Source organism: Sinocyclocheilus grahami, unplaced genomic scaffold (assembly GCF_001515645.1).
Source record: "Sinocyclocheilus grahami isolate Dianchi unplaced genomic scaffold, SAMN03320097.WGS_v1.1 scaffold346.1, whole genome shotgun sequence".
In the NCBI taxonomy this organism is placed as follows: Eukaryota; Metazoa; Chordata; class Actinopteri; order Cypriniformes; family Cyprinidae; genus Sinocyclocheilus; species Sinocyclocheilus grahami.
The window spans coordinates 1291108-1305395 of NW_015505525.1; the positions used below are offsets into that span (position 1 = coordinate 1291108).

At 38.1% G+C, this 14288-nt stretch overlaps 1 protein-coding gene across 1 annotated transcript in view; it reads right to left on the reverse strand.

Annotated features, from left to right (window-relative positions):
- Nucleotides 1–861: 861 nt before the first annotated feature.
- The window catches only part of frmpd1a (FERM and PDZ domain containing 1a), a 17860-nt gene continuing 4433 nt past the window's right edge, over nt 862–14288 (reverse strand). The window contains exons 6-16 of the mRNA XM_016228933.1: nt 13521–13625; nt 12165–12260; nt 11764–11889; nt 10949–11068; nt 8998–9134; nt 8647–8770; nt 8232–8324; nt 7454–7636; nt 7199–7343; nt 4824–5903; nt 862–4636 (exon numbers count right to left, since the gene is read on the reverse strand). Coding sequence (XP_016084419.1) covers nt 1962–4636; nt 4824–5903; nt 7199–7343; nt 7454–7636; nt 8232–8324; nt 8647–8770; nt 8998–9134; nt 10949–11068; nt 11764–11889; nt 12165–12260; nt 13521–13625 — 4884 coding nt within the window. The 3' untranslated portion in view covers nt 862–1961. The remainder of the gene's footprint in view (nt 4637–4823; nt 5904–7198; nt 7344–7453; nt 7637–8231; nt 8325–8646; nt 8771–8997; nt 9135–10948; nt 11069–11763; nt 11890–12164; nt 12261–13520; nt 13626–14288) is intronic.

Genomic DNA, 14288 nt, shown 5'->3' on the forward strand with positions numbered 1-14288 from the left:
TATATATATATATATATATATATATATATAAATCATGTCTGGTATAGGCAGAGTTGATGCAAAAGCTGTTAACATGTATTGGGAATTATATGGAAGAGAATAGTGTGAAGTCTAATTAATAAAACATTAATTCGCCAGTCATTTAGATGTCATTTTAATGGGGTGAATACTGCATTACAAAGCCATTTTTCATTACTATAACCATTCATTCTATCACTGGTCATTCTTTCAATCATGCATTCATTTTTACATGCAGCCCACTATTTCAAAGGTATACAGCATGTCTATGGCTTCAGCATGCCATATAGCAGGGGTGCCCAACCCTGTTTCTGGAGATCTACCTTCCCGCAGAGTTCAGTTCCAAACCTGATCAAACACACCTGTCTGTAATTATCAAGTGCTCCTTCAGATCCTAATTAGTTGATTCAGGCCATGTCCACACGTACACGGGTATTTTTATAAACTGAGTTTTTCCTTCCGTTTTAAAAAAAATCTCCGTCCACATGAAAACGCAAACGCATGCTATGAAGCACTGTCAAGAGCATGCCAAACCAACAGGTGGCGATATAATCTCAACCGTAAAGCCATGTTGGCCAATCAGAAGCCTGAAAAAGTCTCCAGTAGGCGGAGATAACAGCGCAGGCGCTGACGTCACAAGCCAAAAACTCCGGTTTCGCTGTCTACACGATAACACTGCAACCGGAGTTTTTGAAAATCTTCACCCTGGCAGGCGTTTAAAAAAATTTTCAGTTTCAGTGACCTGTTGCTGCATTTGCGTGTGGACGAACGGCCAAACCGTGTAGAAAAATCTGCGGTTTTAAAAATAGCCATGTTCGTGTGGACAGGGCCTCAATTGCGTTTGATCAGGGTTGGAGCTGAACTCTGCAGGAAGGTAGATCTCCAAGAACAGGGTTGGGCACCCCTGCCTTATAGGAAGAGAGTGCATGGCAGCTTTTTGGTATTCAGACACATGTACTGGTGGGTAAATTACTTTGAATTTAATTTAGCCATTTCATATTCTGTCACACTCAAATTTGTAATTTTCCATATCTGTCACTTTTCAAACATTTTCTAGAATAATTTGATCATTGTAAGATTATGTGAGCGGTGCTTTGGGAAAACTGGAGAGGGAGGAATGACTGAAAAGGAAAAACTTAGCAGTGAAAAATAAATCAATGGCACCAAAAATTAGTCTGTTGTTTTTCCACAAAAATAATCGAATGATCCACATAAACCTCCCTTCTTGAAGTTATAACGGTAAAGCATGTGCAAATGTTAATATAAAGTCTTTTGAATGAATCTGCATTCACGGCAAAATCATTCATCCATAGGCTTTGGTATGTTCTTCTAAAGGAACACAGTAACATTACTGGCAACTCAAGTAAAATATTGTTTGTATTTAGTAAACATTCATAACCCAGGTGATTACTGCAGAAAGCTTTTATAACATTCTCTAATATAGACACTAGCAGAGAGAAGAGAATATACTGTATGTGTAACATTGGTGAGAACAGTAGTGAGAAAGCAAGAAAGAGAGCGTATGAGAGCAGATAATGTTGGAAAATACATTACGCAAAATCCCTGTCTATGCTTTCCTCATGAAGCAGAATAAATTACGGATAACCATAGTACAAAGACAGTTATGGTTTAGAATTACATTCAATACTAAATACTTAAACCCAACATACAAGTACTGTGAAACAAGCTGTTTAGTACCCTGTTTAGAAATTATGTTCTCAGTACACTTGTCATTGTAGGTTAATCCATTCAAAACATTTAAATGGTAGGTTTTATTTTTCAGTGTCTGTATGTTTGTGAGTGTGCCACTAACTTTGGACACTGCATCAATGTTAATGTTATAGATCTCAACAGTTCAATTTGAAAAACATTTGAATTATTCTGACTGGTTTCTTGTGGTTTGGAGGAAGAAAAAAAGAGTACTCAATGTAACTGTTCAAAGGTCAAAGGGCAGTAAGAGTGCGAAAGAGCTGGGTGAGGCAGAAGACTGAAGTTGTTAGTGCAGTGCATTGGCGAGCCAGGAGTTTAATACTGAGATCATGACAAGTCTTTCTTTCTGTAGCACTTCCCACTAGCTCTGCTGCCCGAGCAAAGTCCTGATAAGTTTTTGCAACACTTGCTAGTCCTGTAAGTGCTTGGGCATGGCGCTCCCTGCATCGCTGGCAGCTAGAGAAACATAAGCACACGCTTGTCAGCTGTACCAGTGAGTGGAAGCTTTCAGACAACGACTTAAGTGTTTCCTCTGGCGTCTGCCCAACCCTGACCACGCGTTGGCATCCTGCTAAAAGCCCCCGAGCCTCTGCATGTAATCGCCTTTTATTCTCTGAAAAGTGAGCCACACAGTTATCCCTGGGGTGCTCATGGACCCCATCTTGGTTCTTCATAGTGCCAGCAAGAACATTTAAGAGGGTATCCACATCCATTTGCAAAGAAAGGAATCCTGTTGGTGGAAGGGGATATTGACGAGTCAACAGTGAAGTGATGGTATCTTCATGAAGGTCTGAAAGGAAGCAGTCAGGGGCATCCAATGGAAACAGAAGGGGACTGAGCTCTGTAGATGATGAAGCAGGCAGTACTAGATGAGGGAACGAGGGCAATGGAGAAGATGGGGAGAAAGATGCAGGAGATGCAGAGAGCGAGGAAGGAGGGACAGATGTCAAAACAGCATGCCCTGTTTCACCCTGGCTCGTTCTGCGGGAAAACTCATATACGGTGAGTTCATCATCGAAACTGGCGCTGTCAAGAACTCCACTAAAACAGTTGGTGTATACTGTATGGCAGGCCTCTAAAGGTGTTTGAGCACCCTCCATTACAGTGTCACACCCCATAGCCAGTAACGAGCTGCAGCTAAGTTCTGGTTTCTCATGTAGATTTGAGCTAGGCAAGGATTGTGGTTGGGTTATGGTAGGTTCGGACTTGCAGTTTGCAAAAACCCCACAACTAGAGGTGAAGTTATGGGGAGTTGTGCTTGAGGGAGGGTGGCTACATCCTTGTAACCCACTAGACGTTACCACCCCCCAGGGTCCGTTTAGATTCTGTGTAGTAACCACTACAGACGAGGGGCTGACTTGGAGAGAGTTGCCAGCTTTGGAGCACAAGGGGGATATGGCTTTTACAGAAAACTCTTTAGGGCCAGTTTTGGTTTTCTGCTGCCCACATGCATTAGCACTAGTGTGGCTGACCTCTCTTAACTCCTCAATGACCTCAGTGACCTCTTCAGATACTATGGTAACCACTTTTACCTCTGTTACCTCAGGAGAACCTTCATTCAACGTTACATCTTCAGTTGCCTCTTTTGCTACTTCAACTTCATTTGTTTGTAGCTGTGTTTCTGAAAGTCTTCTCACAGGCTCAACACTGCCACTGCCATTAGAACTGGCATTTAACATTTCCTGGGAACGTGATAAGTAGAGGGGAAGGTTCTGGATCTTTCCCCGCAATGTTGAGGCAGAGAGTCGCCCAAGGATGCTGGATGAACAGGGTGTAAGAAGGAACCTTTGGGCTGGTTCATAAGATGGTACACTAGAAGATAGTTCTCGGAGTGAAGGGTCACAAAAATCATCGGTTTCATCAGATTCTGGTCCTTTGACTCGCTGGGAAAATAAGTGCCTTGATGGGCAATGCAGTGCGCTGTTACCAAAAGATGCAGACATGCTTTGACTTCTGGTTCTCTCTATTGGCTCCACCGAGTGCTTTCCCATCCCAAATTGTAGATGTACAGTATTGCCATCTCTGTCTATATTAGGGCTTGTGGTGTAAGATATGCTTGGGACATGAAAGTAGGGTAAACTTGATGGGGATATCTGGCCTAGTCTTGGTAGTGAGCTGCTCTTTTGAGTCACTGAACTGCCTTGGAAAAAATCTTCCATTTGTTTGGTTACCTGATCATCTCTTTGATCAAATAAAACACTGCTATCACACTGTCCTCTAGACATATCAAAGAACAAGTGGCCTCCAAACAGTTTCTCAACTAGACCTCCCACTGCACCTTCCTCTTGATCATCTCTGCTATGGTTACTGGTGTTTCCTTCACCCTGTAGGTCCATATGGGAGCGTACTGCTACTATAGTTGGTGATACAGTAGACATTAGTTCAGTGACTGATTTTAACTCCATGGAATCTGGTTCCATCTCTACAAGTTGCTGTTTCCGCTGATATGCTTTGTTTGAGTGTGTATCAGTAGGATTATGTAGTCCTGATCCATTGACTTTGGATGGGTTGATGGGCTTGGATTCCAGTTGCGCTGGTTCTCCTTCAGAATCGGTTAGGGATAAGACTGTAGGACATGGACCTTTATCTGAGCATCCACCATCAAAACATGGCATTCGGCCAGCACCTTGGTTGAATGATATAGATCCATAGTTTGGGATGCTATTTCCATAGCTGTTACCTAAATGATCCTGTTCTGGGAATGATACCAGGGATGTGTAATTTGTTTCCATGAATGAGCGACGCTTTTTAGATCTTTTGTTGAAATATGATGATTCAACTTGAGTAACCATTTTTCCTTCTTCCTTTTCTTTCCTCTCTAAATCCACTGCCTCTTGTTCACTTGCACAGATGCCAATCCCCCTCAGGCTTAGTGTCGGTAATATGGTGCTTGACTCTGCAGAAGTTTCTATAAAGAGAAATATCAGCAAATACATATGGTAAGTATTTGTTAGCAAAAGTACACACAACTATTTGGGGTATTTTTGTATATTGATGGGTACAGATAACTAATTTTCACTGACTTCTTTAACTTCTACAACATGTTATAGAAATATTTTGAGAACATTTCATGGTGAATCTCCCCTATGTCATACCTCTTGTCATGGCAGTTGAGGAGGGTTCTTCAGGAGATGTGAATCTTTCCCGAGCATCAAAGAACTCGTCATCTGAACTGCTATCTCCAAACCCTGGTGGGGGTTGAAAGATTGGCACTGTTTCTGTCTGATTCACTTCCTCTTTTTCCTGATCTGGTTGTGTTTCCACAGGACCTGGAGGAGAGAGAGGTCGTGGAAGGCTCCGGGCACTGTCAGGGGTAACATTGGAGCAGATATTGTAATAATGTCTGGTGTCTCCTTGTTCAAATGTGAACACATAGTCTCCAGAAGGAGGTAGGCTGCTCCCAGGGCATTTTGTAGGTGACCCATTTTCATGTTTTTCATTCTCTGTTCCCAATTCCTCACAATCCTCCTCTTCACTGGCTGCAGGGGGACTAGGTAGACATTCAGCAATATTTGAGAGTGCAGGAACGCAAAAGAATTGGTTAATATCAGGCTCACAGTGGGAATCAGCAGAGCACAGGTCACTTTGGGAATGAGAATCATTGCTGTGCAGTTGCTGTGGAGACAATGATGGTGAATAGCGATCTTCACAGCAGTAAGAGTCTTTCACTGGTAAATGGCATGGGCGTCTGGTAGAAAAGTAGGTCATGAGGTCGTCCTCCTCTAGAGCATCTATAGAGTCACTGGACATGCTGGTCATGAAATATGACTCAGTTTGGTATGAATCAGATGCTTCAGATGATGGGTCATCGACAATGATGACACACTGAGGTTGTTGAGGCTTTTTCTCTTGCTCTTCGTCTTCCTTTTCTGTGCCCACTCTCTCCTTGTCTATTTCTATGGTTTTTCCATTATTACCAAGCATAGATTCATGGATGGTTTCTTTGTCCTCCTCCCTTTCCTTCTTCTCAACCACCTCCTCTTCTTTGCCTCCTTCCGTCTCCACCTCTTCATCTTTTTCTATGTAACTTTGTGCTTTTTCGGTTTCTTCTGGTAGCTTATCACTGGGTTTAACTGCTGTGTTGTTGCTTCTGGCAGTGCTAGCAACATGAGCAAGGAGAGCATCCACGTCTGTGTCTGAGTCGTCAGAGTCACTGCCACAGTGTGACACATAACCTATACACAATGGCAGAAGCATAGATAAAATCACACTGTGAAAATTGTCTTTGTCAACATGCAAACAGTGGTCACATTTTTCACAATTCCTTAGATATAAAGTATAGGGTGGCTACATACTCGCTACTCACAATTAGTTCCTATTGTTTTTGTCACATTGTTTTTTTAGTAATCACATAAATGTCATATATACCTTGTGATTTTATAGGCTATAAATGCAAACAGTTTCCACTGTTAAAAAGTCTGTGTAAAAATTTTATTTACTTATTTATTTTTGTTTTGCTATATTTAGAAAATTGTTACAACCAGAGTATGTGAGCAGTGTAGAGTGGAAGTGGAGTGCTTAGATTCTGCCTGAAGCATGAATCTTTTTTTATTTTCTCAAATCAGAGCAACAATGTTTTCTCTTGTTTAAAGATGCTTTCTAAGAGTTTTCAAAATGTTCAAAATTCATCAAAGCTCACATTAGGGCTGTCAAAATGCCTGAAAAACTAAATTCGAATTTGGTTCGAATTCTATTCGAATTTAAAATGCATAATTTCAGTTAGGGTAAAGAAAAGCTTGTGGCTTTTCTCCTGAGGCCACAAGAGAGCGCATCGAGCATAAGATAACATGACTGTCTGTGAAAAAAAGTGCATAATGTTTAAAATAATGTTTATAAACCAATTATACTTAATTAAGTTGCTTAAACAACTATAATCAAAACAGCATCATGTATGCATTCATAGTTTAATACAAAAGGCCGAAAGCCAATCACACAAAGTACATTTTTCGTTTAAAAACACGAGTTGCAGTGGGATGGGGAAAAAACCCCACCATTAAGTCTCGAGATATGTTTTTTCAAAGTTGAACTTGCATTAATTTTACATGGCTTTCTAAACATGCGGTTCTCTTGTGCGAGACACGAGTGCAACGGTGATAGATGCGAGAAATATGTGTTCTGTGTGAACGGTTTGGTTTCAGTTTTGACGTAAACAAGATCTTCTCCACATTTATGTTCTCTTTGCCCGCAATATTTGTAATCAACAATGCAGCAGCGCCGCATCTAGTGGCTTCAACTGGATAGGCTAACAAAAATATTAAAATGTAATGACACTTATATCGTCATCGCAACTCGTGCACCACTGATAAGGCAGCCTCCTTAACGCACACCTAAAATTCGAATGCAACGTTTTTGCATTCGAATGTGGATTTTTATTTTAAATTGGACGAATATTCGAAATTCGATTTTTTTTGACAGCCCTAGCTCACATGGATTTATTTTCAACTTTGCCAGACACAAATAGGTTGCATACCCTCCTCTGCTGATATGCGGTGGCTCTTTGTATTAGTTGACCAGGGGAACACACAGACCTGGGGGTCCACAAGCAGTTTGCAGTATCCAGCAACTAGACACGATAAATCTTTAGCTGCCACTGACTCCATCAGCAAGGTTATTGGCTGACAGGAAAAGTGTGAAATAAAGACAGAACAGAGAGAACAATGAAAGGATTATACTGAGTGTACATATATGTAGATGCAAGTACAAGCATGTACTGTATATTATATACCTTTATATCCTGCAGGTAGATCTTGACCAGACTAACTCTGCCAGACTCAGGTAGTAGTTCCACTCTTGTAATGCAGCTGAATTCAGTTAGTGTGGTCATGATGCTCAGCTTGTGGTTGATCACCTGACTCACCCCACATTGAGCTCCCACCAACAAACTCACCGTTGACTCTCTGTCCTGGAGCTAGTAAATAGAGAGAGAGTGAGACAGAGAAACTGAAAGAAGGGTATGTGATACACAAAGACTGTGATATGTGGAAGAATGGACAGCAGGGAAAAATGGAAGGATGGGGATAAACCAAAAGGATTTTCAGTACAGTACATCTTCAGTTCATTGTTTTACCTAGACATACAGTCTGTTTGAAGTACATAAAACAGAAAGGTATGACACAATTCTATGGAAAGCAAAGGGCTCAATATCCTTTACTTGCCTTGTTATGCCTTGCAAACATATGTATTTTTAATGTTATGTTTTAAATATTTTCCTCACATATACAGTCACTAAAACGTACAAAGTATACCATTTGAATAATTTGTGGTCAGTGAGTTATGTATGTATGTACGTACAGTATGTATGTATTTATTTATTTTGTTCAGGTTAGGTCTCTCTCTGATTTTCTGACATTTTAAATGGCATTTTGGTGTGTGATCTGGATGAAAGATGTAAAGCCATTGCATGTGTAAATGCATGTAGGGTACATTTACCGGCAAAATTTTACTGCAGTTTAATGGATTTCATGTCTGAAAGTGGCTATTAAGACTCAGAATGCATATCTTACCATCATAGTGGCACTAAAAGTCTTTCCTCCATAGGACCTGAGTCCAGACATCTCATTCAAGTAGTTCAGTCTAGCTTGATCCACTGAGATCACCTTTGAAAACATCCCACGTATTGAAAATATAATATGAATACACATCATACTGTATTTCACTAACAAAGAATACCAAGAGAATCGGTCTAAAACCTTGGTATTTTTCACACAAACCATGACATTCTTTCAAAGTAAAAACCCATGGTACTGTTCCCAAATTTAGTATCATTCAGTAACATGGCATGTATCAACATACAATTTAAAATCATTACTGGCACATATTGGTACTTTTTATAGGTTTTATAGAGTTTTTCTGTATATAATGTAAATGATTTACATTCTTCCACACAATTCCCTGGGGAAAAAACACACATGCACAAACCTTTTGCTTGGGCTCCTGAGACAAAATCTTTTTTATGTGGTAACTGATGGCTTTCTTCAAGTCCTTTTCTCTCATGTTTCGCAGTAAGGTGTGAGATACAAAGCTTTCAATACCCCACTCCTTCCTTCAGACAGAAATAGTACAGACAGTGTAGAATAGTATTACACACACATACATTTTCATCAAATATTAATATAGTTAAGTATTAATTAATAAGTATTAATTTCTTTAAAAATCTTACTGACCTCAAATTTTTGAATAGTAGTGTACTTACTAAGAGGAACAACTAATGTAGCAGCAAGCTTTCTTATGGATACATATGACATAGTGTTAGTATGTGTGTGTACTCACATGATGGCCTTCAGTGGTGTTTTAAGGGATTGTCCACTGCTGGCTAGCTTTTCCTGCACATGTAGAGCAGCCAGTCTGAGAGCTGAATTACATTTCATCTCCACTGCAAACCTTTCCTGCAATACATCACTCACGCTCTATACACGCACACACACACACACACACACACAAAATCAGAGATTAGAGATTTTTGTAGTTGACTAATAGTTGTTCATTTAAGCCATCAGTCGGCTAATCACACATTGATCACATTTATATTAATTTAATTACTTAAATATAAGTAAAATGCACTCCAGCACACAAAACACAGCAAGAGTAATGACTATGAATGTCCGAAAAAAAAATAGCAAGAAGATATTTTAAATATTTATTAATAAACTACTGTTTCTGAGTAGTGTCGGCTGCAAAGATGAAGTTGACTCGCCATTTTCACAGTACAGAGGACACACCTTCAGAGAAAAATGCACCTTTCATACGGATTACATAATCAGAGAGTTTATGTTTTCGATTTTAAATGGTTCATTTAAAAATAGACATTTCAAGCTTTCAATGTATTTCTCACATCTGTGAGGCAAGCAGTCTATATGCTGAGTTTCGGTTAATTTTTTATTATTTTTATTTTACAAAAGCACGTTTTGTTGATATTGTGAGTGTACACAAAAAAGTAGACCCGTTACAGTTTCAAATGATGTATTACTCTTATCTGTATGAGCAAAAATTATGGCATATTTTGTTTCCACTGTTATGAAAAAAAAATAAAATAATGGCAGTGATTGCGTCGGTGCCACATTGTCATGCAGTAGGCGCGCTAATAGCTTCCACACTCAACACAAACATTTCGATATGTATCAATAGTCCACATTTAGTTCATGTTAGAGCACACATGCTACTACTTACATGTTTCACTTTCAAATGATAATTCATATTTGAGGTCGATGAATGATAAGCGATCATTTGGATTTCATGCCTGATATACTGTAATTACCTCAATGACCAGCCATTACTGATCCTCACAGACACAAACCTGTTTTTTGCGATCAACCAATTAATAAAATTTTAGTACTATATAAGCTTCTCGTTGACAAATGTTTAGTGACTATTAGAGGGGCAGGCCTAGTAATTATGACTACCGACTAAACCTAAAAACAATATTTGCTTTATGAATTGATTTCCAATTGAGGCTTTTTTACAATTAGCTCACAATTGAGGACAAACTGGTCACTAAACTAAGTATGCAAACAAAAAATTCGTATTTTGCAGGAATAGTTTACCCAAAAATGATAATTTACTGAAAATTTAGCATTTTATCACTTGCTCACCCAATGAGAGTTGGGTAAAAAAGTAACCCAGACAACTTCATTCCATCAATTAGCATTTTGTGAAAAGAAAAGCTGTATGTTTGTAAGGAGCAAATCCATCATTAAGATACTTTATTATCAAACCATTGCTCCTGGCCAAAATATGAGTCCATAATCTATAATAACACTTCCTCCACCCCCTATTGTCCTCTCACATCAAAAACCACTATCATATTTTTTTAGATCTTTTTGGGACTGTTTTCGCTTGTAAAAGGTGCCTGACCTTCACATATTTCTCACCTGATTCAGACTAGATTACTTTTTCACAGCAGAAAGCAGTAATATGGACAGAGGACTCTGATTTTAGCCAAAAGCAATGGTTTGATGTTAAAAACATCTTAATGAAGGATTTTTTATTAGCAACATGCAGAATTTTCCTTCACAAGATGTTAATTGATGGACTATTTGATGGAGTTGTGTGGATTATTGTGATCAGCTGTTTGAACTCTTTTACACTGCTGCTCTAAATTTCTCAAAATCTGTTCTGATGAAGAAACAGACTTATCAGCATCTTGGATGTCCTGAGATGTCCTACATTTTCAGCAAATTTTTAGCTAACTTTTCTTTATATACAACCAGATACAAGCACACACCTGTAAGTATAGATACTCAAAGGCCACAGGATCTTCTTTGAGCATGCTCTTAAAGTCTCTAGGTAGAAAGCAGACACGGAACAGACACCTGTAGTCGTGAGTCTCCTTCTTTTCAACCACCTGTCACACGCATACAGAGTATTATTAGATATATATACTGTATTTTGGCCATTTAAGAATTACAGATGAGTGTAGAAAGAAGTAGCCTTGGTCACGCTTTATTTTAAGGTCCAGTTCTCACTATTAACTAACTATGAACTATGACTTTTACCTCAGTAAACTCTTTAATTTGCTGCTTATTAATAGTTAGTAAAGTAGTTAAGTTTAGGTAAGGGGTAGGATTAAGGGATCTTAAAATATGATCATGCAGTATAAGGCATTAACATGTGCTTTATATAGTAATAAACAGCCAATATGCTAATAATATGCATGCTAGTTAATAGTGAAAATTGGTCCTTAAAATAAAGTGTCACCTAAAGAATATACTCTTTTCAATGTAAGAAAAGTTAATGAGGAATGTAAATGTCAAAACAGCACCATGAAATTAGAAAGAAGGATTTCTGAGTCATGTGACAGCTTCATGTAAGAAATTCACACTCACTAAAAAACTTTTGGACTATTTTTATGATTTTAGTTCTTGACAACCCACATACTTATTCAATTTTATTATTAAAAGTGGTGGTAAGTGGCTAGGATATTCTTAGTTTTTCCCCCCATAGAACAGAGTAAGTCCCACAGGTTTGGAACAACATAAGGATTAATAATGAATAACTTGTGTGCATTTTCGTGTGGACCTTTACTATGTTTGTGTGTACCTTTTGAATAATCTCTTCTTCGTGCAGTAGAAATAGTTTGCTGATGCTGTACTGTTGTTCCAGCACCAGAGAGAAGTGTTCGATACGGGTGATTGAGAGTTTCTCCTTCAGAGTCATTACTATGTCCTGGTGATTACATAAGAGGATATGTGAAACATGTGAAAGTATATAGAGGACATTAATGCACAACACAGGTTAAAACTAAGAAGACTTCCCTTTTAGGGCAATGTGATTGTACCATGGAACAGTCATGGTATTAAATGGTAATGGCACTAAATAATAACCATGATCATGTACTTTTTGCTTATTTTATTTTTGGATGACAATCATAAAATAGGCAATATATTTAATGTTGACTGAAAAAAAAACACATCAGACTTTAGTGAATATGTCTACAGTACCTTAACAGTGGTTTTAGATTCAAACTTGAAAGCCTTCGTTTGGCCATTTTCCAGATAGACTTTCAGAACATTGGGCAGGAACAGCAGAGAGTTACCCTGGAGGTCAGAGGTCAATATACAGTCAAACCCAAATTTATTCAGACACCTTCAACATTTCTCACAGTATCACAGTTTATTCACTATAGTTTAGAAAATGGTAATAAAATATGACAAGAACTCAAAGTTAAACTGTCAGAACAAATTCATCTCGATAATGCCATCCTTCTGTTAGACTGTCTCACAAATGAATTAGATTAAATAGCTGTCAGATGTTAAATTTAAGTACACAATTAGATAATACCAATTTAGGTCAACCAGTTACCAAGCAATGCTTAAATTTGTTCAGTCTGTGGTGTAAAAAGGTCACATTAGCAATTAAAGAAACACACTTAAGCAAAACATGGTCAGGTCAAAGTGTCTGAATCATTTTTGGTCCAAATGTTTATCAATTTTACTGGTAGTCCACTGTATGAAGAATTTTGGGGTATAATATGTCACAGTTTACTTTATTTTGCAATCCTCACTTACATAAATGAACTATAGTGTCCTGCACCCATTAGTAAAAAAATATAAAAAATGTAAAATCTGGTGTCTGAATAATTTTTGGTTTGAATGTAGCATCCAAGGTCAATAGACATATTTAAAAAAATATATATAATAATATATGTAAAATACTTAATAATAATGGTAGTGAATATGCTGTATTATAAAACAACTGCCTGTTTCAACACAGTGTTAACACATTTCTAGTCAAGCCAAATTTATCAGTATTATTATCATATAAAAAAAAGATTAATCCCTATAAAAGCGGCATACATAAAAGATAAACAGTTTTATCACTGCCTTCGTTATGTGGTGTGCTTGATAATGTGCTTGTTTAATTAGATGTTAATTAAAAACATCTCAGGTTGAGGAAAATGAATATCCTCATGTCAATCCACCTGAAGACACATTCAAAAACGTTTTTTAGGTAGACTATTTATTTAAGGTACTCTATCATAAATATTAATTATGATAAATCCCACCACCTATATAAACTGCAGCTATACTATACACCATGTCAGCTCAGCTATACAAAGATTATGATTAATGGTTAATTGAATAATTAATACATTACTGATAAATTATTTACTGAGGTTTTGCCCAAGACTGGGTAGACTGCCAAATGCTCTCCCTCTCAATGCCTCTCTATTGTTCTGCATCTTTTGTTCATATTATCGCTTTCATTTTCTTTATCACTCACTCTCTTTATCTTCTTTTTGTTAATAAGCACATGTGAATATTCCATTATTAACAGCATGAATGAATGTGTCAAACCTGTGAGTGACCATTGACTACCACCTCCTCTGCAAACCTCACTTTAACTGGGTTTGACTTCAGCTTGGCTCTCTTCTCTGGAGTTATAAAGGATGACTTTGGCCCCTATAGCACATCCATAATGACAAATGGCATGATTATGAACATGTCTGATATGTCAGTGACATATTATTTCAACATTCATTGCAGAATTGCATTGGCATGGAAAAATGTCTCTGCATTGACTGTGACATACTGTACCTGTCACTGAGAAATAAAGTAAACAGGGAGATGTCAAAATGTCCTGAGACCAATCTGTCTGTTTTTCCTCTTTACAACCCCCCCAGATTGAAATCTTGCACATGCATCTTTATGTAATTTGTATGCTTTCCTGATGAACAGGGAAATTCTGCTGAATAAATGTATATAATAGATGTATATAGCTACAGAATTCTGCTGAATAGATGCACATATGATAAAAATGTGCTTAATAGGGTTATTGAAAGCTGGAAGCATAATAAAGGTAGACAAAATAAATGGACAAATAAGAGATGAGAGCTGTGCACTTTACCAGGAACTTCATATTCTGCAGAAATTTAGTGCGCTTTCTGCTGAGCTCTGTGGACACAGATTTCCTTTGGGCCTGATTATTATAAAAAAAACTTTTGGTCATCATTTCTGCCTGCTGCTATAATGCAGCACAACACCACATCCTCCTGCCATGCCTCATTCAGACATAACAGTGTGTGTGTAAGAGAGAGAGAGAGAGAGGGGGGGGGGGGGGGGGGG